A 24,436-nucleotide genomic window follows, 5' to 3' on the forward strand; every position below is an offset into this window, starting at 1 on the left:
TGTAATACCTGTGTTAAATTCTGGTAGAAATTGGCTTTATAGCCACTTTACTGAGACTGGTTCTCATGGGTCTGAGAGGTGGAAATTGCAGTGTATTTGTGCAGAGAGGGGGAATATGTGGTAGAACTGGGTGGAAATTGGATTGGTTTCTTAAGTAAGAGAGGACAAGCATTTTTGCCAAAAAAGGTGCAATTTAGCTCTATTTGACTCAAAGAGATAGTTGTTGTAAGCAAGGGAGCGTAGTTCAAGTGCTGCAGTACTTGAAAAATCATAAATGACAGTAGGAACCTGCAACTGCTAAGTTGCTGGAGCCCAGCATTTATAAACTACGAAAGTAAAAGGCAGAAGTTTGTGAAAGTATGGCTGGAGTAAGTACAACCTGACAAACAGGTACTCTGATTGCTTCCTTTCTCTTCTGTCACAAATATGAAGAAACATGCCTCACTAGTTTAGGTGGTGATAAAGATTCGGGGGGGGAAGAAAAAAAAAAAAGGTGTTAAGTGCATCCTTTGAAGGAATTGAAAATAAATATTTTGCAATGAGTGCTTGGACTCCAAAGTGTGCCTTAGCAAACCAGAAGCAGCTGGCCTTATATAAAATCTCGTCCTTGAAATTTCTTTTACAGGGTCATGTAAAAGTGGTGCGCTACCTAGTGAAAGAAGTAAACCAGTTTCCATCAGACTCGGAATGCATGAGATACATAGCAACAATTACTGATAAGGTAAGATTGTAAGAAAGAAAATACTTGAGAAGGAATTGTGCTATGTCTCGGCTTTAGAGCTGATGTTATGAATGGTCTCGAGCTTCCTGGCACACTAGATTTCAGCCAAATGTTGAGTCCCATTGGAATTCTTCAGAAAAAACAGTGTAAAAAATGGGAACATGTGGCCACAGTAAGTTTGTGTGCCTTAGTGCTGTGAGAACAGTAGTAAAGGTGGTGTTATTTATTATCCATGCTTATTTTCAAGTGTTCTCCCAGTCATTACCACACTCTGCTCTGCATTTCTCCTTGTTGGGTAAGTTTGCACTGAACTTATGATGGCTTTTGCAGTGGGGTGGGGGTAACAGAATAAACTTCTGCTAAGAGTATATGTGAGCTTAAGTATGGAGATTCACAATCTTGTACAAAAAGTTTGTATTAGAAAGAAGATAAAAAACATAATTGACAGTAAAGTGGTTTCTTGTGGCATATTAAGCGGACTGCTGCTCTTTCCTGTGTAGCTTCAGTTTTATTTGGTTTATCTTCAGTCCAGATGAACAGGGCAAAAAATACTTTGTAGTAAGAGAAACGAGAATAGCAACTGGTGCAAAAATATGGTCGTAATGCTTCTACCTTTTCACTGATCCACTGCGCTGCAATTGAGTTGTCTTCTTTCTGGGCATCAACTAGTGACACTGTCCCCCTCTCACAGGAGATAGTCCTCCACAAACCGACTCCAACACGAGTCACTCCCATGGGCATGTGGGGTCACCCCCGTGTGTTTCAGTGTTCCCAGCACCAAACTATAACAGCAGGATGTTCTTCCCACAGGGTCCTGGCCTTTTTCGGGTGCAGTCACCTGTCCCAGTGTGGGGCACCACACATGCTGCAAATCTGTATCTGCTCCACCACAGACCGCCATGGCTGGCGGGGTGGGGCGGCCCTGACGTCTCACCACAGGATACAGAGGGGCTCTGCTCCAGCACACCTTCCCCTTTCTTCCACTGACCTTGATGTTCACACAGATGTTCTCCTCATGACTCCTCCCAGGTTTCCCTTCTTAAATACCTTATTGCAGAGGCACAGCTAACTGGCCTGGCCCTGGTGCAAAGGGAGGTCTGACTTGGAGCCAGGGGAGCTTCAAGAAGCTTCTCACAGGGGACCACTGCTGTAGCCCCATCCCCTGCTACCAAAAACCTCTGCCACTCAAACCAGGACAATGATATTTTTATTTCTGCAGTTAGCAGAAATAAAGTGTTTTATTTCTGCACTTAGCCTTTTATTTCATACAATTTTTTGGCCTTGATAATGGGCATAGGTTATGAACTGTCTTTGTACCATTTATAGCACACTGAGACATAAGTTATTGATTGCATATCCCACTTGTGACTGGAATATCAGTTTGCAAGGTTGGGCATGAAGAGGAGCTTACTGTAGGGGAATTCAAAGTTCTCCCTTAAAAAAACTCCTGTGCAAGTAATGCAACAGTTACTGAATTACAAGTGTAAGCTTGAGATCATATGTTCAAATGCATGCAGTGTTAATTTTTCAGAGGGTTGATGCACTTTGTCATTTTAGGAGATGCTGAAGAAGTGCCACCTGTGTATGGAATCAATTGTTCAAGCCAAAGATAGACAGGCTGCAGAAGCCAACAAAAATGCAAGCATTCTTTTAGAGGAACTGGACTTGGAGAAGGCAAGTTCAAAGAGTTTGGACCTGTGAATATTTATTTGTAAAATTTAAATTTCGTGTTCCTTCAAGATTATAAGATCAGTGAAAGTATGTATTGAAGTATAGGAGTATGTGTAATTACCATAATTGGAGTGTCTAGAGCTGAGCACCTGGTTGTTTAGGTAATCTTGAAACTTTACTTTAACTACTGTTCAGAGAAATTGGATCAAAAAACTCTGATACAACAATTTCTTCTGGAATAATATTGTACCAAAAGACGGCTTTCTAAGTATAATTTTTTTGTCAAGTGCATGGTAGATGGGCATTTTTCAGTCACATTGGTGTGTATTTAGGTCTACACCCTGTTTTGTGTCTTAAACATTAAAAAACTATACCAATGATGTTACTAGAAACCATAGTACTAGAGTAGAAATCTAATAGAAAAATCAAAGTACAAGAGTAGTGTAAAATGAGCACGTGGTTTATATTCAAGCTAGCGGAAACCATTTCATGTTCTAATATTTGAAAGGGAGATGGGTGTTGTTTGGACTGTACTGCTGAGACACACAAGGTTACACGAAGAATCCTGAAAATGTGTCTTGGAAAACACTTGACCTAAGTTTGTATGGTGTCTGTCCTCTGTTTCTGCACTAACCTTCTGTTAAGATGAGTGAACAATCTGTTTGGAAGAAGTAAATACGTAAAAATATGGATTGTAGAGAATTTAGCTTCTATTTTGTAAATATGCTGGTCTAAAATGCAGGTTCAGCTTCGTAGGAAATAGAAAGCATTTACATTTCTTGTAATGCATGGGGCATCTTGTAATACTGTTCCATGTGCTTGACTTGTAGCTAAGGGAAGAAAGCAGGAGACTGGCTTTGGCTGCCAAAAGAGAGAAAAGAAAGGAGAAAAGGAGGAAGAAAAAAGAAGAACAAAGACGAAAACTAGAAGAAATAGAAGCAAAAAATAAAGAGAATTTTGAACTTCAAGCTGCTCAGGAGAAAGAGAAGCTAAAAGCTGAAGGTGATTTGAAGTATTTGCCTTACTTTTGAAACACAGCCTTGATTTCATTCCCAGTATTTAAACATTGCTTTTCTTGTCAGAACTTGAATACAAGCTTTTTTATGACCTGCTGAGCTTTCCTTTTGTTTACCTTTTCTGTTAAGCCCATAGATTAGTTTGATGGCTTCAGGGAGAGTTATGGGTTAGCTTTACCATGGGATTGGTGTTGGCTTGTTTCTTTCTTTTTCTTCTAGGTTCCAATACTTAAAACCAGGTCATGTTTTTAAAAAAAAAAAAAATCTTACAAACAGAATGATAATAATGATTAACTGAAAAAACTGGCAACATGGAAATTCCAAATATGTATTACTCTCCTCTTATCCATCGAAACCTGGCTCTCCTGTATCTTGTGGCAATGAGTTTCATGTGGTGTACTGAAAAATGGTTTTCAGTGATTGTTCCCTCACTCTGATATGCTCAAAGGAAGGAAAGATGTGACAGGTTTTTTTTCCTGTTGTTTCATATGCTTGTTTATGTCCCCTAATTGCTTGTGTCTGCCTTTCCACGCCGGAATTCAATTTCACATTTGTTAAATTGCTACTGTATTTGTTCCAAGAAAAGAATGAAATTCTGTGAGTTACTATAAGCAAGGGGAGAGGCTCTATGATGTGACATCTATCATGGCTTTACAGATGTCTGCATAGTTTGTGGTTCTGCATGTTTCTTGGAGTCTTGTAAAGTTGATCAGGAGTCATTTGATAGGACATGTGTGATTTGGAAAACAACACCACGCAAGTTTCCTCAATCCAGCTAAATTAGTACTGTTTTTTTATTCTTCCATCAGATGATCCAGAGGTCCCAATGGAGCCTCCTAGTGCTACCACTACAACCACCATAGGTATATCTGCAACTTGGACAACATTAGCAGGTTCCCATGGGAAGAGGAATAATACCATCACCACAACAAGCTCCAAAAGGAAAAACAGAAAAAACAAAGTAACCCCTGATAATGTTCAGATTATATTTGATGATCAACTCCCAATTTCCTATAGCCAACCAGAAAAAGTGAATGGTGAATCTAAGAGCAGCAGTACTAGTGAAAGTGGTGATAGTGACAATATGAGGATTTCCAGCTGTAGCGATGAAAGCAGCAATAGCAACAGCAGCCACAAAAGTGACAATCATTCTTCCGCAGCCGTTACTAACACGCAGAGCAACAAAAAGCAACCATCAGTTCTTGTCACTTGTCCAAAGGATGAGAGAAAAGCAGTTACTGGCAAATCTTCCATAAAGTAAGTTGCTGTGACCATGCATGCCATTTTAAAGTGGTGGTTGCCCTATGTTTGAATGTTGTGCCCTTGTCTTCGTGGGCTTGCATTCTTAAATCAGTTATTAGGAAGTGGATGAGGCAGTGTGTCCTTGCTCTAGTGCATATAAGAAGTATAAACGTTGTTGCAGTGTGAACTTGAATTTAGGAGTAGATTCTGAAGCAAGAAACATTACTGTGGGTTTGGAATTAGAGAACTGTTTGGATATTTTGAGATGTAAGTAGTGCTTTTGTGCTAAAAGAAAAAGGTGTTGGGGGAGCTGGACAATGGGAAAAATGCATATCATTTTTTTTGTTGGTGTTCTATTGCATAATAACAGCGCTTATTTTTTTTTAAAGGTTGTCTGAAGTTATTAGTGAAGTGACAAGTAATTCCTTGTCTACTTGCACAAAATCTGGTCCTTCTCCTCTTTCTTCTCCAAATGGAAAGCTAACCATTGCTAGTCCTAAACGTGGTCAGAAAAGGGAAGAAGGATGGAAAGAAGTTGTGAGAAGGTAAGCAAAACATTCCCCTAACTCCCCTTGCTGATGTCCTTTTTCAGAATGTTTTATCTAGTATAGCCCTCTCTGGGGTTACTGAATGACCTCTTTCTTAGCAGACTGGATAGGCTTCACAAAATTACTGCTACATAGGTTGAATGATGAATTACAACATTGTTTTGACCAACCTGCCCTCTGCTTCGTGCCATGGAAGCATTTCCCAGTTAATACTGTTTGTTTTTTGTATAGATCCAAGAAGGTTTCTGTTCCATCAACTGTAATTTCCAGAGTCATTGGCAGAGGAGGATGTAATATCAATGCAATACGTGAGTGCACAGGAGCCCACATAGACATTGACAAACAGAAGGACAAAACTGGTGATAGAATAATAACAATAAGGTAAGCAGGCTGCTTGATTTTCCTTGTTCCTGTGGGGATTTTTTCATTGTAGAACACTTTATAGAAAAATGAAAAGGCTAGATGTCATTGTCCCTTGAAAGATCACTTTGAGAGAGTCAGTTGTTTGAGGCAGGGGAGACAAATGAGGTGGAGAAATTAAGAACAACTGTCAATTGGTATCATTGCATTAGTACAAAAGAAGACTTCAGATAAGGTGGAGCATATATGTTAATATTCTGTGTTTAGACTTGTTTAGACATGGCTAAATATGTAGGTGTATTTAGGGAAGCAAATGTTTTAACTATTTGGGCTTTTTGGAAGTTAGTTTTCAACTTGAACTTCTTGAAAAATTGTCAGCAACAAGAACATGCTCAGTCTTCAGATCGAGAGTTGTTTTTCTGTCGGTGTTAGCGTGACAGAAGACAGGCTGGATCATGTGTTGGAGGTACTTCGCTATAATGTGTGTAAATGCTTTAGATGCACTTCCCCTTTTCCCTTCCTTCCTTTTTATAGGGGTGGTACGGAATCAACAAGACAGGCCACACAGTTGATTAATGCTTTGATTAAGGATCCAGATAAGGAAATTGATGAACTTATTCCAAAGAACCGTTTGAAAAGTTCGGCTGCAAACTCCAAAATAGGGTCATCGACACCTGTCACCACTACAGCTGCTAACAGTTCTCTCGTGGGCATCAAAGTGACCACTGTAGCTGCTTCGTCAACATCTCAGACTGCCTCCGCACTCACTGTGCCTGCAATTTCTTCAGCATCCACTCACAAAACCATTAAGAACCCAGTGAATAATGTGCGGCCTGGTTTCCAAGTTTCTCTTCCATTAGCATATCCTCCTCCGCAGTTTGCACATGCTTTACTGGCTGCTCAGACTTTCCAGCAAATCCGTCCGCCTCGGTTGCCCATGACACACTTTGGAGGTACTTTCCCACCAGCTCAGTCCACATGGGGTCCGTTTCCTGTTAGGCCGTTGAGCCCTGCAAGAGCTACCAACTCACCGAAACCTCACATGGTGCCTCGCCATAACAGTCAGAACAGCAGCGGTTCTCAGGTGAATTCAGCGAGTTCTTTGACAACTAGTCCAACAGCTACAACAAGTTCGGTGGCTTCTACTGTGCCTGGTTCTTCTGCAAACGGCAGCCCAAGTTCACCTTCAGTCAGAAGACAGCTTTTTGTCACGGTTGTGAAGACATCAAACGCCACAACGACCACAGTGACAACCACGGCGAGTAACACAAGCACAGCGCCGACGAATGCCACGTATCCAATTCCTACTGCCAAAGAACACTACCCTGCATCTTCCCCCTCATCTCCGTCTCCTCCTGCGCAGCCAGCGGGTGTTTCCAGAAGCAGTCCTTCGGACTGCACAGCAACCTCTCCCAATAAAGGTGCACCTTCGTCTGATCCAGAAGTGGGTAGTCCGCCAGCAGTGGAAGCGAGCAGCTCGACCAGCAGTAGGCAGCCCAGTTCTGGTACCGGCAGCTCATCTGTGCACCCTGCTCATCAGCAGCCTCCAGGAGCTCCTCTGCAAGAGGCGAGACCCCCTCTTCAGCAACCTCAGGTTCCTGCACCCGATCCTCGAATGGTTGTGCCTCCAAATTTAGCAGCAACAAGCTCATCTGCTCCTGTGGCAGGTCCAGCAAATGCCCCGATGACCTATCCCATGTCTCAGACATCCATGGGGTCTTCTCAGCCTGCAGCTAAGATGGAAACCCCGGCCATCAGACCACCTGTCCACGGAACCAGTAGTGTCCATAAGAATCCAGCTCCTGTGCAAAATTCTTCTGTTGCAGTCCTCAACGTTAATCACATCAAAAGGCCCCACAGTGTTCCTTCTTCAGTGCAGCTTCCTTCTACCTTAAGTACACAAAGTGCTTCTCAGAATTCAGCCCATCCAGCAAACAAGTCTATGGGTAACAATTTCAGTGCTACTTTACCATTTGGGCCCTTTAGTACATTGTTTGAAAACAGTCCTACATCTGCTCATGCCTTCTGGGGTGGTTCCGTTGTTTCATCGCAGACAACACCAGAATCTATGCTATCAGGAAAGTCTTCATTTTTGCCAAATTCGGATCCTTTACATCAGTCTGATACTTCCAAAGCCCCAGGTTTTAGGCCACCGTTACAGAGGCCAGCTCCAACTCCCTCAGGTAAGCCTGTGCTTTGTGTTCATACCTTAATAATATATTTAAATAATAACTGCTGCATGTTTTTGTTTTGAACACGTAATACTTTGTGCCTCAGCTTTTGTGGTCATTTATAGTAAATCTTCCAACAAAAGGGTGCTGTAGTAAAGTTTGTTGTTTCTGTAAGCAAAGTTGAGTTCATTTTCCTTTTAAGTGCAACCTGTCAAATCTAGTAACTGTTTTGCAGCTGATGATAAAGGTCTAGAAGAGGCATTCTTTTTGCTATTCCAGTCTACTCTTCTGCGATAGCTGAGATAATAAAACACTTCGCTGTTTCCACTTCCCTTCCCTACCACCAGCTAGTAACTATTCTAGTTTGTGGTAACTTGCTTCTTGTCCTGAGGCTGTAGGAAAATATGCAGTATCTTCAGTGTTAGGATGATTGAAACAAAAATACTGGTTTAATGAAAAATTGTAGTAAGAAGCGTGTTCTCTTAACTACTAAATTCGATCAAAAAGCTTAATTTCATTGACCTGCTGAATTTTGTAGCAAGATGTTTTAGCCTTCTGCACCAGCAGAGGCCAAGAACTTGTTCTGTGAGCTTCCACAAAGTACACATGCTCTGTGCCTGTTTTAGTAGGACCCGTGAGTTGCTTATGTAACTTTGTGTATGAATTGAGAGATACAACAGCTAGTTTTTTCCTATTTTGTGAATATTATGGTGTTGAGTAGCTTTTGAGGTGCTCTCTGAATTTTGTCAACTTAATATGCTTCTTAACATTTTGACTTGGGCACACTTGTACACTGTGTATTACTTGAGTATGCCTGTCAGTTCCTGAGTGAAAGCAGTGCTTTAACCACAGTCCTACTCCTATCTCAGCAATTTCTCTTTTGGAAGGCTGCAGGCACAAATTTAAATCTTTTGTCACATGCTTTATGTGTGGGAGAAAGATGCAAGTGCCACAGCAGTCGGGTGGTAACAAGCTTCCTTAATGGCTTTTGAAACTTAAATTTCCAACATTTTATTTTCCCCTTTCTTCATTGAGGAAAGTATTAAAGGGATAGTAATTATTGTATTTTGAATACCTTGGCTAATTGGTGCCAATAAAATTTTCTTAAGCAAGTGAAAATGTGTCCCTGGATTGGGAAAAAATGCTTCAGTGTGATCATGGTGTATATAGACTTCATTCTTTCAAATAAAAAAATAAATGAAGAAAGTCTTCAAATCTTTAGATTATTTCCACTGTTCTTGGTACAAAATCATACTTTCTAAACCTACAAAATTTAAATTACAGGTTAAGAAAATGCTCAAATTACTTTTCTGATGTTCAGTTATATCAGAATGTGTATCATAATACGTTAATTTATTTGTGTTCAAGGTACCTGCATGATAAAATAAGAATCGTTCTTGATTTATATATGCAGCTCAACTGTTAGATACTGTCAAGACTGGCAGAGTATGAAGCTTAAGACTCCCAGTACTCTCTGGAAAATAGTAACACACACAGAGCCCATAGACAATTGATTGGATAAAAGTTTTCCTTCTTTCTTTATTATGTCCATGAGATGGATGACCTCTTCATGAAGATCTTTGAGTACTGGGAGTCACTTGTGCCACTTTCTCTCATAGGTATTGTCAGTATGGATTCACCGTATGCTTCTGTAACACCTTCTTCTACACACCTGGGTAATTTTGCCTCAAACCTTTCGGGAGGTCAGATATATGCGCCTGGGACACCTCTTGGCGGAGCACCTGCAGCTGCTAATTTTAACAGACAGCATTTTTCCCCGCTTAGTTTATTGCCACCGTGTTCATCAGCATCAAATGGTGAGTTCTAGTCAGTGAGAAACTAATTGAGAAGCTATTGTACAAATAAAGTGGCCTCATGCACGGCCTGTTTCACATAGGCTTTTCTAGTTTTGTCCATTTTTAACTTCAGGTTTTTAGATATTTTCTAAACCTTTATGCAATCACAGATTTTGAGATAAAACTTTCTTGTGCAAGGTCTGATCTCCAGTGTGATTTTTTTTTTTTTAGCAGCTAAGGTCATGCTATTGAGGAGTTCCTTATTCTTGCTGCAGTTAACTTTGGCCTGTTAACGTATATGACATTCTTTCAGTCATTTTGCAAAGAAAAGGTTGGTTTTTTGGTTTGTGAAGGTAATATTCCAAGTGTGAGTTTCGTAAACCTTGTAACGATGTTTTACTAAAGCTAGCTTGACAGTGGCGATGGCTTCATTTTTCTGATGTTCTTAAAACAGAACTGTGTAATGTATTCCAGGAGAAAACACTTGTGGCAAGTTCTGGTACCTTCCTCCGTGTTTGGCCCCTGCAGTTTTGGCTATGCAGCGGGGGTTTTTTTGGACAGAAAACAAACTGTTGAATTCTGGCTTATTCAGGGAACAAGTTAGTCTGTTATACTGGCAAAAATAATGACAAAGAAAACCCACAAAAAAAACTCCACAGAGAACAAATCAGGATTTAAAAAAAAAAAAAGGGCAAAACCAAGAAGAAACAAACCCAAACCAGCCCAACAACAACATGGGTTTATTTCAGCTATGCTTTTGGATATAATCCTCAAATCCTCTATTGCTGATACACAGTAATGCTCAGTTAAGATTTTGAACCGTCTGTTGTAGTCAGTTGTGGTGTATGTCCAGTAGCTGAGCTGACAGGGCATGATAATCATTTTATGTAAGAGACTAAATAGATGGTGAATGTGTCTCTGATCTGAAAGTAAACCCGCTAAAATTACCCTGAAGTGTTTGCTGTATGAATCTGGCATTAACAAACTACCCGTTTTCACTTGCTTGATGTATGGCTTGACATTAAAGGATAGGTTTGTGGTGACCTGAGAGGATCTGGCTGCCATTACTGATGGCTCTCATTACTCTTCTTGCAGAATCTCCTGCTCAGTCGGTGTCTTCGGGAGTAAGAGCACCATCTCCCACCCCTTCAGCAGTGTCCTTGGGATCAGAAAAACCCAGTAATGTTTCTCAGGACAGAAAAGTTCCTGTTCCAATTGGGACTGAACGGTCTGCACGTATTAGACAAACTGGAACTTCTACTCCATCTGTTATCGGGAGCAACTTAGCTGCTCCAGTGGGACATAGTGGGATCTGGTCCTTCGAAGGTATAGGTGGCAATCAAGGTATGTAGTGTTAATATGTCCTTGCGCTTGCAGTTGACCACAATACTGTCTTTTCCTAACTTGTCTTTGGAGCTGAAGGACTTTGCAGGAGTGCGTGCCTCAAAATGTAGGAGTGCTCTTTCCATAGGAGTTGAGTTCTCAGAAAACCTCTGACGTTCTGAAACACCCTGGTTGGGAAGGTTTGTTACTTGAAGCAAGAAATAACAGGGAAATAAACCCACAGGGTTTACAGAGGTGAACTGAGTGTGGATCACTGGATTTAGGAAGAGGGGAAATGAAGATGTCTCAAGATAATGGTATAGTTTCTTTCTGTTAATAAACAGATTGTTCTGTACAATAGCAGTTAAATATTAACTTTAATTTTCAAGCCAAGATGGAGCTTTTTCTGCTGGGCATCGTGCAATTTATGTTTTTATGAACTGGTGGTATTCCACATTTGAGTTTTCTTTGTTGTTTCCAGTCATGCCACTTGCATTTTAATAACGCCAGGCTCTTGGCTCTCCTGTATTCACACAGAATTCAATATTTCAGAAGTCATTAAAAACTTAAGACATTGATGGGACAGCTTTTCTCAGCAAACACTTCAGGAGTCTTGGATGCAGTTTATAGGAGACTGCTGAATTTATTTCAAGTCATCTCTTGTTGTTGGTTTTTGGTTTTGTTTGGGTATTTTTGGGGTTTGGTGGTTTTTTTGCTTGGGATGAGGGCAAGGGAATCATGAGACCATGTTGGATGGGAGCTGTGGAGGTCATGTCAGCCTCCTGCACAAAATGGGGTCAGACTGAGTTGCTCAGGACTTTATCCAGTCTGATCTTGAAAACCTCCAAAGATGAAAACTGCTCAGCCTCCCTGAACAACCTGTTCCACTGCTTGACTGAGGGGTCCAAACAGCTTAAGGTTTTAATAGACTGACTGTGCACATGCTTTGCATGCAATGAGTATACCATCCTGGGGTTTTTTCCCCAAATACAAAATAGTTAGGCTGTATCCAAACCTCTTTTCACTTCACTAGTGGTCTTCTCCCCATCTATATAGTGAGAGGCTATTCATCCTTAAGGCTTTAGAAATTAAATACTTTTATTTGCATTATCTGGGTGCAAAACTAGCCCTTTATGTCTGTCTTAGCTTTTGGAATGCTGCTTCCTTTCTACTTTGTTCAATTACTTCAACATTTTGATTTTCAGTTCAGAAAGGGATATGTTTTTCTCTTTTTGAATATTAGGATGGCTTCAGAAATGTTTCTGTATTCTTTTTCCGCCCCTCCAAATGTAATTTCCTTATGTTTTATTTTGAAAAATTGGCTTTCTGGATGTCTGAGATTTGAACTGTAGTAACAATACCAGGCTGCCTCTAATGAATTCATGTAATTTAGAACAAGAGCACACATCTTCAGCTGGTCATTTTCTGGTTTTGCTTTTCAAAAGTGCTTCTCTGTCTCTTACTTCATTAAATAATTCATGAAAGAATGGTAATGAAGTGGAGCAAATAGTCTTCATAGCATACCTACCCCTTTCACAGCAAGGAATATAGGTTTTTAGAGGAGGAAGAGTTAGCACAAATGTCAGCTTTCCCTTTCAAATGAAGGAAAACTGCAGAGGTGATGCTTTGGTTGCATATAACTGTTCAAAATTCCTTGCACTGGCTCAGGATTCCTGCCATGGAGTAATTCTGTATGGAGGTGCCATTTCTGATGCTCTTTGTCCCACAGGCACTTAGGTTTTAATGCATGTAGTTAAATGCAGGGGAACTACAAGCTGAGCAAATGCGACTTTTAGGAACATTACAGTGTGCAAACATTTGGGCTGGAAAAGGGATGCCTAGCAGCTGTGATATATAATGCTGTTGCTGTGTCTTCTGTGGTGTTAGATAAAGTGGACTGGTGTCACAGCGGAATGGGGAGCCACATGATCCACAGGCCCATGTCTGACCCAGGGGTGTTCTCGCACCAAGCCATGGAGAGAGACAGCACGGGAATTGTAACGCCTTCCGGTACATTCCATCAGCCTGTTCCTGCAGGATACATGGACTTCCCAAAAGTTGGGGTAATGACCTTCTTGGACTCAATACACGCGGTACCACTCAATTTCCCTGTCAGTGCATGAGGCAGATGAACAACACTGAGGTATCCTTCACTGTGTGGTTGAGCATGCATAAGTTAAAATGCTTAACTAGTCCCCACAGTATTGCAGAAGCTTAGATGTAATAAAAAATATCTTGTCCATGATGTAATAAATATAAGCATAGAAAGGTTTTTCTTAAATTCAGGCGTTTCATTACTGCTTTAAGATGGAGAATTTCTTTAACACGAAACCCCTGTTGTCATTCTGTATGTGCAGTAGTAGCAGTGTTTATGAATACATACTGATCCTTGCTTTTTCTTCCTCTGAAGGGTATGCCTTTTTCTGTGTATGGGAATGCAATGATTCCTCCTGTAGCCCCCATCACAGATGGTACTGGAGGCCCTATATTTAATGGGCCTCATGCTGCTGACCCATCTTGGAACTCGCTGATAAAGATGGTTTCAAATTCCACAGAAAATAATGGGCCTCAGACGGTAATTTTTCAATTTTTACATTTGCCATCTTGTTTTAACTTAAACTGTGGTGAACATAAGATTCTCGCTGTTAAAGTATGAAAAAAGTGTACTGTATCTTTTTTCTCATGTCTCTAAGGAGCTGATACAGCCCCCTACTCACTACAGCACTGAGTGCTGTATGTGCTTGCTAACAACTCCTAAACATTAGTCATCTCTCCAGAAATAAGTGTAAGTTGTCCTGAGAAAAAATCAGCATCACTAAGTTAACACAGTTCAAATGAGTGTGCTGCTGTTACTTCTGTAAAAGTATTTGTGCTTGAGAGTTGGGAAGCTTGCTTCTAGCTGAACTTAAAGAAGCCACCTATTTAATCAGAGTAGACACCTGGTTAATTACTGTAGATCAGTTCTTTTGGTGATGTGTTATAGGCAAGTCTGGATAGAAAAGATAGTTCTACACTGTATATTTTACTCAAAATGATGATGATTTCTGTCTGTGCAGTTCTGCATTTGGGAAAACACAGCCAATTTGCTTTTGTGAGAAAAGCCATTTATCTCCTGTTACGTAAGCTTTTCCTTTCCCAAAAGCGGGAAAACAGCGTTAGGTCTAGAGAGTGGTTGCTGGGCTGTGGAAGGCATGATGTCTTCACTGTGTTAGGAGTTTGTGTAGGAAGTGAGGTAGTAGCTCTTCTGTCTGCTGGTCTGATCTTGCCTGGGTTACAGGCTTGTTCACTAAATATAGTTTAGATATAGGGATTATGCTCCCCTAAACCTCTTGTTTGTACTCAGCCAGCAACTAATATGATAATGGATCATCGGTAGCTCTTGTTATATCCTGTGTTTATTTTTAATTATGCAGTGAACTCAGTTATACTGTTATTAAATAAAGGTATTTCTGGGTTTAATTTGCTTGGGAATCATCCAGGCTGCAAACAGCAGCTCCCAGCTCTGGCAGACCGTAGGTGTGCAGAAGAAGAGGCGGTCTGCTGTTTGGCCACAGTTCATGTATCGCTCTGAAGTGGCTCATGACCATTGTGAGGCAACTTCTGGTTTAGTGGGAAAACTTTGTCCCCTTAAGAAGGCTTTACTTTGTTATACTTGGGTTTCCCCAGAGCTGGAGGTATTCGTATGTGTTGGGGGAAAATAATTCAAGGTGCCAGAAATCAAGTTCTTGATTGTCTGAACTTCCTGAGGTAAAGAGAAAAGACAGTCTCTTGCTCTGAAAGCTGGAGGTCTTCAGGCACTGTCCTTGCACACATACAGAGTCCTGTTAATTCTCCTTGACAGCGGGCCTGGCATGTTTAGAGGGAGTACTTATTTCCCTGGGTCTAAAGGGATACATTTTTCTCGCAGAACAGTAGAATATATATTACATCAGTGTCGTTATAGTGGGCATAAATAGCATTGATTTCTCTCTTTGATTTCGCTATGAAGGAAGGTAATCAGACTGGGTGAAAATACTTTTTTTTCACTAAGTAGAAAGGTAGAGGAAGATCGACCCTTTAGCCAAGGTGGAAAAAGTACAGGCAGAAAGATTAAAACGCCATTTCCCTCTTTTTCTCACCTGAATTACAGCGCAGTAAAACAAGTGCTGGAGGGGACCCAGTGTAGTTTGAGGATGGATTGCCATGTTGTCTGATGTTGAGCTTTACTTGGGTGCAGTGTAAGCACTGTTGTGTAATTTCAACTTCTGAACTGTTTTGAGTAGCCCCGAAGCATGGTGTTAAATGAAACTTTCTCTTTCAGGTGTGGACTGGAACTTGGACACCTCACATGAACAGTGTGCATATGAACCAGCTTGGCTGAGTGGGATCAACTTGCTAGCCTTGAGATTCCTTTTTTGCAGAGGAAAACACAAATGGCAGAAACAGTTTATGTGCTCCCAGATCATTCTACTGATGTGCTTGACTGAAGTGTGTAGGCTTTTTGCAGAAGAACTTACTAACTGACCTTTTTCTGTGAACATTGTGACCGCCCATTCCCCACCATCATACGTTTCAACTTAGTTAGCCTTTATTCTTTTCTTTCCTTTTTTTTTTTTTTTGACATAACTTTCTGTTGAAGCTGTTCTTTGGCTGGTTGGTTTTAGTACTGTAAACTGCTTCTGAGCAAACACAGAAATTTAGCAAAATTATGTAAACTTGATCCTGAAGTTTTAGAATGGCAAATAAATGTACAATTGTTTACATAACAAATGGCTAAGCAGAAAGTAAATTTCAATATGTCAGTATAGAGGCTCTACTTTATGTAGACTTAAATTAATGTGAGATATGTACCTTCATATTCAGAAATCTGGATGTTTCCTTCATACATTAAACTATTAATAAGCATAACTTTTCTACTTGTGTAATTTAAGTACATTATAAAAAACCTGGGCATTATCAGAGGGCTTTTTCAAAATGTGTGTTGGATTTTTTTGAGAAGGCATACATCAGATGTAACCAGATACTAAGAGTTTCCATTTTCCTTCTGTGGAAGGTGTTTCATCAAAAAGCGTCTGAGAAAACAGCCTTTTGGCACATTCTGAGTCGCCTCCACACTGAACTCCTCTACTTGCCCGGTAAACGGGGTAAATGTATCACGCTGCAGCATCTATTAAAAATAATTCTTACAGTTGGGTTGGTGCAGCAAGGTCTGTTCTGTTCCTCGAGTACTCCCAGGGCTTCTGTTCCTATAGCTCCTTCCTTGACCTATACAAGTCATTTCAGACCATACATCTGTGGTGTGTGTTAAGTCAAGAATGAGACTCTTCACTTGCAGTTTTAGCAGAGCTTCACTGATGAAAACCAGCTCCAAAGGAAGGCTTATTTCAGGACAAGTGGCTTTGTTCTAGGAAATGATATCTTGGTCCAAAGTGGGTCACTGCCCATGAAGATTTATTTGGGAAAGTCCGAGTGAGAATTTCCTTATTGTCAGGAGCTTTCACCTTCTTCATTTAGAGTTGGTTGGAGCCAACAGTAGTATACGGAGGTGAAGTCTCCAGGGTCCTGTGAGGCACGACTCAGCAGTGACACATCATACAGTTTGTATGGTTTAAAGTAGATACTCAAGTCAAATGTATTTTTGCACAGGACAAGCGAGGGCCAGTGTGATTTCTTGCTAGTTAGTCTGCATGGAGGAAAGCTGAAGGTAAACTTGTTTTTTCCATGCTGTGTCACTTGGAGTCACCCCTTCTGTTATAAGTTACTAGTCTGGGAGTTACAACCTGGCAAAGAAATAACCCAGATGAGTTCAACGGGCTGCTGTTAGGGCTGGAATTGAAGTGCTGTTTTGTATTTATTATGGTGCTCCTTTGAAAGCCCAAAGAAATCTGCCTTTTAAATATTGTGGTATTTCTGTGGTGTCCAGAAGGGTTTTTGCATACCGATGTTCATATACATGCCCTTAGCTCATGCTCTGCATAAAAGCAAGCTCCTTTTTTTGCTGTTTGATCACCTGAAATAACCTTGTGTAAAGAACTGATGGATGGTGTGGATGGTTTCTTTACCAACGTAATGGACACCAAACTACTGAGCTGCTGACAAAAACGATTGAAATTCAATTTCAGCACCTTCATGTGCTGATCAGCATCTTCTGTATGACCTTTAGCCCTCTTCTAGGAATTTTTTGCTTCAGGCTTCAAGTGCTCATCAGGATTATTTGTGTTCTTATTCTGAAATAATCCTACTGACAGATACTGCTCAGTATTTATTACAACCCTGAATGCCTTGGGTCAAAAGAACAGAGTTTTGGAGAGTGTGGGTTCTTACCTTGGTTTTGTTGCCTTGAAAAATGAAGCTGTGGCTGGGGCATCTAGGCTAGATGCTGCCTTGGGGGCATCTGGTTTGTTCAGTGACATCCTGGGTGGTTTTGAAAGTAATAGAGGAATATTTTTTTTTTCTCCCAGATTTTTTTTTTTTTGGTACTTAAACCGTCATACTTTGTATTGGTCAAATAAAAAAAGGACCATAGTCGTTGGGGACCTGCTATGTCATCTTTATTGAGGAAAAAGGAAGTGTCTCTTGAGGCTGAAGCAGTGCACCTGGTGGAGCAATCCAATCGGGCGCTGCAGCTGTGGGGGCAGGCGTTTCCGCACTCCCCGAGCCGCACGTGGATGCTGGCTCTATGGCAATGGCTCGTTGCCACTCGCATGCCGCATTCCTGCCCTCATTCAACATGGCCGCCGCGGCGGCGGGAGGCCGCGCTCCGCCGCTGGCGCATGCGCAGGGGGGTGGGGGGCGTCACGCGCCGCTGGCGTACGCCGTTAGCCATGTGGCGGCTGGCGCGGCCCGGCGCGCGGAGCTGGCGGTTAACGGCGGCCGCTCGCGGGCGGTCAACGGTCTCGGCGGCGAGCGGCGGTCTCGGCGGCTGGTACGAGTGGCTGGCGCAGTCGGCGCCCGTGCAAGGGGCGCAGGACGGGTTGGTGGCGCTGCAGGCGGCCACGGGGCTGCCGTGGTGGGCCGCCATCGTGGGCGGCGCCGCCCTGCTCCGCACCGCCGTCACCTTGCCGCTGGCCGCGCACCAGGGCCGCCTCCTGGCCAAGGTGGGTTGCTGGTCCTCTGTCCTGAGGGTAGCCCGGGCCCGGAGCCCCGTCCCTGTGTGAGGGAGGGACCGAGGGACTTGGCCAGCGCTTTCAGCGGGCTCTGGGCCGGCTTGTGAGGGGCCTTCGCGACGGCGGGTCAGCCGCGCCCGGTGAATTGAATTTTGGAACAAAGCAGTGGGGGTAGCGTGTCTTGGGCGATGCTGGTATTTTTCCACAAACTGCGGTTGTGTGGTCATGGCCGCAGTTTCCCCCTTTAGCAGGAGTTTGCTTGTGCTGCCGATTGGTCGCGTGGAGCTCATGGGAGGCTTTTCAGTGTCTATAAACCTGCATTGGTCCTTCATTGGACCCACGAATTCTAAATAAAAGGTAACTACATGGAAATCGAGTTCTTTTAGCGGGAGAGTCATATGGCGTCTTCAGCGTGCTTCCTGTTACTTTCTGTGTTAACTTAAAGCTCTTGCTGCTCCAATAAAAACTTGAAATAAATTAACCTTTGGGAGTCTCTAAATATCCATTTTTCCTCAGAAGTGAGGAAAAGGGTTTAAGTTACTGAATAGGCTATATGCTGTGCCTGAAGGGGTAAAGGAGCCTTTGCAGTGCTGAGGTACTGAGTAGCGTGTTTCTCCTTTTCTATGCTGTTTCATTACCAACTCGGGAGGGCTTTAGGGTGGTGCTTCACAGCTACCAGGTCTCAACTCGCTTGTAACGCTCAGACTGGTAAATGCAGATGTGTTTCTTGAACAGGGTTCTTCAGTGACTGTCACTCAATGGGCATTATTGCAGAAGCAGCATAAATTAATTCTTTTATTGCAGTGTGTTCGTGGTGGGGGATTTTTTATTGGTTTGGTTTTCCTAGTAGTGATTGTTCATTTTTCCTTTGTTTTTGATTGCAAAAGCGAATGTTGTATTGTACTCTTATGTAACGGGGTCTCATTCCTCAAGATAGTGATGTCGGTGACTGCAAAATTTTGTGTCCTGCTGGGCTTTAAATCTTTTTGAAGTGGCATTTTTGTTAAGTGAAGTAGCTGGATGCAATTCATGAATGAAGACAAAAAAATACTTACAAAGAACAAAATATAAAATCTTGATTCTGTTTATTTAGTAGTAAGATAGTATCTTTGGTTGTTACTGTAAATACTTCTCACTAGTATCTTCGTATGTTCATTTTGTTTCAAGATAAAAGGTGTTTACAGGTGTGTGCCTTGTCCTTCACAGCCATTTTTAATGGCTGTCCAGTGTCAGGTGGCGAGAGGAAGTGGTTGTTACATATAACTGTGTATAAGCATTTTTCCTTTTCTTTAGCTAGTTGGAAAATTTGCAGCCTGAGATTAAAAAACTAGCTGAGCGTCTTCGCTATGAAGTTTCTGTTCGTGGAAAGCAACTGCATTGGTCTGAAAAGGTGGCCAGGTAGGATGACAATTGTATGTACCTTATAAATCAATTCCAGACTGAGGGGTAGTGGGAGGGAAAGTCCTACAAGCAACAGTCTTACAGAAAGATTCTGCTGTTGCCCAAAGCTTAGATTTTCATACCACTTCTATGATTTATTTGTGTTTGTTATAGTACCCTTCAGAATATATCCATTTTAAAGCTCTGAACTTGTGATAGGTTTATGATTACAGGGCCAAATCCAGGACTTTTTTTGTTGTCTTTACTTGTGGCTAAATTTTACTTTAGCTAGTATGGTATCTAAATCTTGCTGGAACTTGAGGCTTGAATGGTTGTGGTCCCGTTCATTTGTTAGTGTAGTACTGCATGCGGTGCAGTAGCAGTGTGTTTGAGCTGGGATACTGAAGGTAATGTAATGGGCTGATTGCCTCTGTATTGAGAAGGTTATACTCTAGTTCAGACAAAAAGCACCATGAAATACAATAGCAGACAAGTTACTGGTAGATGCCAGTGACAAGGGGGAATTTTGTTGTGAAAAGCTGCTTATAGTAACAGGGCTAAAAGTTGTAAGGGAAGGGTGTTGGCAAAGGAGAGAGGCATGTTTGAAGAGGAAAGACTTTCAGGTTTTCCAGAATTGCACCTAAAGAAGCCAATTTGACATGCACAGCCTGTAGAGTTGTTATTTCAGAATTTGAGAAGTTTCTCTATAACAGGTATTGAGAGATGACTTTTTTTTTTCTTTCTAAAAGGTTCCACTTTAAGAAGAACCTACGGAGGATTATTACAGAGCTGTACGTTCGAGACAACTGCCATCCCTTCAAAGCCACTTTACTGGTGTGGGTACAGATTCCAATGTGGGTTTGCGTGTCCGTCGCTTTGCGCAACTGCAGTGTTGGTGCCATAGGCTCGGAAGGTGATTAATCTTAACAGACACGCTCTTTTAACAGTCATTTTTCATTCAGTTACTGTTTTTACAGACCCTTCGTTGGTTAAAGAACACAGTCTCCTCAGCTTGATGTATCAGCTGATATAAAAATTATTCCACTACTAAGTTTTTAAACTTAATATAGTTTAAGCATAGATAAAAATAAATACAAATTTCAAAGACTTTGATTAGGTACATTGTACGCGTTGTAGTAGATTAAACTACAGTTCATATAAGCAAAGAACTCGCATCTGGACCATGGTTATATTTTTCTTTGGTTTGAACTCTTCCAGCAGGTATTTGCAGGATCCAGAGCATCACTGATCACTGCTTATGCACTCCCATGATTTGTAATAGTGGTGTGAGCTTTGTGGGATGCCTCTTTAAAAGCACTGTCAGGGTCTACGCTCTTGGAACAATGTGAAGCATTTTGTTAGGCTGTGTTAGTGTTTATTTTGTGGTCTTCTGAAGACAGGTTTACTAGGAAAAAAAAAAGTTGTCTTGGGATTTTTCTGGTTCACAAGATAAGTGTATTTCACAAGTAATATTACTCATACCACAGCACATTCGCTATCAATCTCTATTTTTTTCATCCATGTGAAGTTTCACATGAAGTACTATAGACTATAGACAAGGTGAATGTGTGGGGTTTTTTTAAAATAAAAATACTGATACTTTGATCCTTTAGAAAAGAGTTGGTAGCTTGTTCTAAACAAAAATGTATATGTAGTTATAAAGAAAAATATAATTATTTCAAAACCACAAAATACGTAGTCACTGTAGGTTACCACATTGCATATTTTCGTCATTGGTTTGTAAAAAGGTGGTTGGGATCAAGGTAGTATTCATCACAGGTTTACCTGAATCAGTGGCTGTCATGAGCTATGCTGGATCTCAGCTTGTATCTCCCACCATTTTTGACTTGTGTTGATAGCAGACTGCCTGTTAAACCAGAGATTTTTGCTTTAATGGTATTTATCATGTAGGTAAAATGTACCTAGAAACTTGGCTGATTGATTGTAGTACATTGATGGTTCTGACTAATCCATGTTTTCTTTAAACTATTCATGTAGTTCAAGAACAGTTTTCATCAGGCGGAGCATTGTGGTTTACAGACCTCACGGCGCCAGATTCTACCTGGATTTTGCCAGTTTCACTTGGGCTTGTGAATTTGCTGATAGTGGAGGTACGTTGGTGGAATGAATAGGATGATTGCAAAAGGGTAATTTTTTTTATAGAATTGTAAGACAGTATTACCGAGTTGTAAAACGTGGTAACATAAGGGTAGTTTCAGATTGTCACTGCTTTAAATGCATTGGGCAGAATTGAAAAATAACTTAATTGTTCTGTGTGTTTGTATGTGTGGACATCTTGTTTATAGATGACAAATTCTGATGCAATATGTCTCAGACACTTTATTGGCTTTACTTGAGCCTCAGTAAAATTTAGTCTTGGTTGTGATGTTTCTCTTAGAATGACGTTCAGATGAGCTTTCTGTGTGTTAAGGATCCAGAAGCACATGTGGGGTTGTTTGGTTTGTTCTACCCACCCCCCCAGTTATTTGTCACAGCCTTGTGGTCAAAATGAACAATACTATGTGTTCTTAGTAAAATGAAAAAATCCAGACCTTTTTAAGATTGTTGGGGAGATTATTCAAAAGAAAAAAGGAAAAAGAAGTCTTCATTTCCCATTTTGGGGGGTAATTTAATGAAAATTTTTTTCTTCCATTTTTCTGTTAGGTGTCCTCATCAAGCTCTAACCCTTTGGATTTTTCTTACTGCATTTTCTTCTATGTCATGTCTGACATAGACTGTCTTAGAGAAGAAAAGTGTGTGACTGCAGACCCAATTCTGCTTTTGTTCAGCTACCTATCAGCCGCGTTTGGCCTGTTTCCTGTTGGCAACCTTTCCTTAGCTGGCTGTGCTTCAGGCTGAGGCGTTGAAACTGATGGATGTGCAAAAGTTGCGTTACCTTGCAATCATTGTTAGCTACTCTGCTAGGTCGGTACGGTATTTCCTACAAAGGACTGAACATGTAAAACATCAAGCAAGTTACACAAAAGATTGCAGTAGTATGTTGATTAAAATGGAGAATATAAAAGGAAAGTCCTACACGAACAAGTGTGCTGGGTTACAGGAACCCCCACTGTTGCCTCAAAAAGAATTTGTTTATAACTGTGGGTTTCTCCCCTTTCAGATCTTTGCTTCACAAAAAAAGGAAGTTTCCAGGTTCCAGAAGCTTGCTACGAATTTCTTTCGAGTGGTGTCGGTAGTAATGATCCCAGTTGCTGCAACAGTCCCCTCTGTAAGTACAGAGGCTGAATGGTGCATCCCATGACTCCAGTATGTTCCTAGGGCGTAAAGAGCAGCCGAAATGCTTCGTGTATTTAGTAGACCGCACTCTCTAATACAGCATGCCCAAAAACATAAGATGTTTTGTTTCTGTATACGTTTAAATTCTTGACACATTTGGAATATTTTTGTTCAAGAGGGAAGAGTCTCCAAACTTACTGTTTCTAAACATCATTTTCACAAACTAGGGTTTAGAAGGACATTCAGAGAGGGTTAGCATCCTTTTTGTGATGTCAAAAATGAGAGGTAAATTTTATATAAGGACATATAGACAAAGGTTTGCTAAGTGTTTGCTTGCTGTAAGGGGAAAACTGTAGTTTTTAGATTAGGAAATTTTCCACAATCTTCTTAAAACACTTGTCATTTTTACCAGGTGTTCTACTTCTGAATATTTTTGCACTGGTTAGCACAATAAAGCATCTAGTGGTTTGGCTGATCAACTTATAGTCTGAAATAGAGACGTTTAAGCAAGTTTAATAGGAATTTTATGTATAAACTGTTGTCAGACTTAAGTGTAGATGACTCTTTCCTAGAAGAGTTGAGAAAGAGTGAAAAATACATTTGAAATGGAAGCCATTATTGTTATTGAGAGGAGTGGTTTTAGGTGAGTTATTTTTCTTGATAATTGGGAGTAAGCAGTGGTTGTGGTTTGTGAAGAGCTGCCTAAAATTGCAGTGTTTTCATTTCACCTAGGGAGGCTGACTTCACTACTTGTCTCGTTGCAGTCCATGGCGTTGTACTGGCTGTCCTCGAGCTTCATGGGACTTTCGCACAACCTGTTGCTGCGTTCTCCGACCTTTCGTCGACTGTGTTGCATACCAAGGACCAAATCTGACTCGGATACTCCTTACAAGGATATTGTGTCTGCCTTGACTACCAAATACAGTTTTAAGAAATGATGTCATTTGATCTGTCGGAAGAGCTGTCCTACAAATGTTGCATGGGTAATTAAGTAGTGCTATTTTATTGAGGTGTACTTACTGTGAAATGTTGCAGCTGGAATTATATTTATTTTCCAAATAAAGCATTGACTGTCTGGCCATAAATGATTCTTTAGCACAAATGTATGTTTATTGTGAAGTTTTGTTTCAAGGGTGGGCATTTTGCAGTTGGAATACTCCTGTAGTACAGGTTTGTCTCCTGAATTATTGTAAGGAATTGTGCAGATGAATGTTAAATAAAACTGTGACTCGCCTCGGCTGCCTTCTTCTAGCGAAGCTGATCTGACCTATGGACTAGCAAACAACAAGTTTTGAGGTGAGGGAAAAGGCTAGATGGACTGGTGCTGTAGTCATTAGTTTTTTAAATTAAGACACTGGTGCAGATTGATTGGTAATCAGGTACAGCCGTTCGATGTTCTGGTGGTTCATGTGATAGTCTTCATAGCAGTTCTGATAGCTGATTTCCTGTAATTGCTAAGTAAACTCGGTTGTTGTCAGTCTCTTATGCGTTAGATTTGGTGTTAGGAGGACAAGTTTCTTGTATTGTTTCTGGTGGTCACCTTCTGAGTGACAGCATTCTGGCTGCATATACTAAAATGAGGCAAGTAGCACCTTGAAAAAAGAATCAGTGATGATAAGAAATTAAATGTTTCATTCAACTGTGTATCAAATCTCTTCTTGACGTAAATCCTAAAGGTCAAGTGCAAATGTTTTATGCCTTAAAGGACCTTTGTATGATACTTTTTCATGTAAACATCAGTGTTGTTACATGCAGACACTTCCTGTAAGGGTATTCAGATTCAGATCTCACCTCGCTCTGCATACTCCTTAAGTCAGCAGACATATGTTGTGAAACTTCTGCACGTGAATATCCCTTTGCACAGAAGTCTGTGCAAGTCTGGTCTC

The 24,436-nt window shown here is 41.1% G+C and overlaps 2 protein-coding genes across 11 annotated transcripts in view; both read left to right on the forward strand.

Moving 5' to 3' along the window:
* The window catches only part of ANKRD17 (ankyrin repeat domain 17), a 96,692-nt gene extending 80,957 nt beyond the window's left edge, over positions 1 to 15,735 (forward strand). For 7 of the 9 annotated variants that reach the window (XM_074867017.1, XM_074867018.1, XM_074867019.1 and 4 more), the window contains 12 exons: positions 626 to 721; positions 2,279 to 2,395; positions 3,223 to 3,394; positions 4,218 to 4,665; positions 5,040 to 5,195; positions 5,430 to 5,579; positions 6,093 to 7,741; positions 9,349 to 9,546; positions 10,621 to 10,869; positions 12,736 to 12,911; positions 13,259 to 13,423; positions 15,149 to 15,735. In XM_074867017.1, coding sequence (XP_074723118.1) covers positions 626 to 721; positions 2,279 to 2,395; positions 3,223 to 3,394; positions 4,218 to 4,665; positions 5,040 to 5,195; positions 5,430 to 5,579; positions 6,093 to 7,741; positions 9,349 to 9,546; positions 10,621 to 10,869; positions 12,736 to 12,911; positions 13,259 to 13,423; positions 15,149 to 15,208 — 3,636 coding nt within the window. In that variant the 3' untranslated portion in view covers positions 15,209 to 15,735. Of the gene's footprint in view, positions 1 to 625; positions 722 to 2,278; positions 2,396 to 3,222; positions 3,395 to 4,217; positions 4,666 to 5,039; positions 5,196 to 5,429; positions 5,580 to 6,092; positions 7,742 to 9,348; positions 9,547 to 9,756; positions 9,857 to 10,620; positions 10,870 to 12,735; positions 12,912 to 13,258; positions 13,424 to 15,148 lie in introns of those variants that run through there. The other 2 variants (XM_074867024.1, XM_074867026.1) reach the window with 2 other exon arrangements.
* Positions 15,736 to 17,619: 1,884 nt separating this feature from the next.
* On the forward strand, positions 17,620 to 23,783 carry COX18 (cytochrome c oxidase assembly factor COX18). 2 transcript variants are annotated; one of them, XR_012628771.1, is made up of 6 exons: positions 17,620 to 17,924; positions 19,231 to 19,331; positions 20,063 to 20,226; positions 21,312 to 21,424; positions 21,978 to 22,238; positions 22,435 to 22,542. XR_012628771.1 is itself a non-coding variant. In XM_074867027.1 (6 exons), exons 1-6 carry the CDS (start codon positions 17,652 to 17,654, stop codon positions 23,486 to 23,488), a joined length of 933 nt encoding a protein of 310 aa, XP_074723128.1. In that variant the 5' UTR covers positions 17,620 to 17,651; the 3' UTR covers positions 23,489 to 23,783. The 2 variants fall into 2 exon arrangements, 1 of the variants encoding a protein (XP_074723128.1); XM_074867027.1 differs by lacking the exon at positions 21,978 to 22,238 and adding an exon at positions 23,315 to 23,783.
* The last annotated feature ends 653 nt before the right edge of the window (positions 23,784 to 24,436 follow it).

Source organism: Strix uralensis, chromosome 4, assembly GCF_047716275.1.
Source record: "Strix uralensis isolate ZFMK-TIS-50842 chromosome 4, bStrUra1, whole genome shotgun sequence".
NCBI classification, from domain to species: Eukaryota; Metazoa; Chordata; class Aves; order Strigiformes; family Strigidae; genus Strix; species Strix uralensis.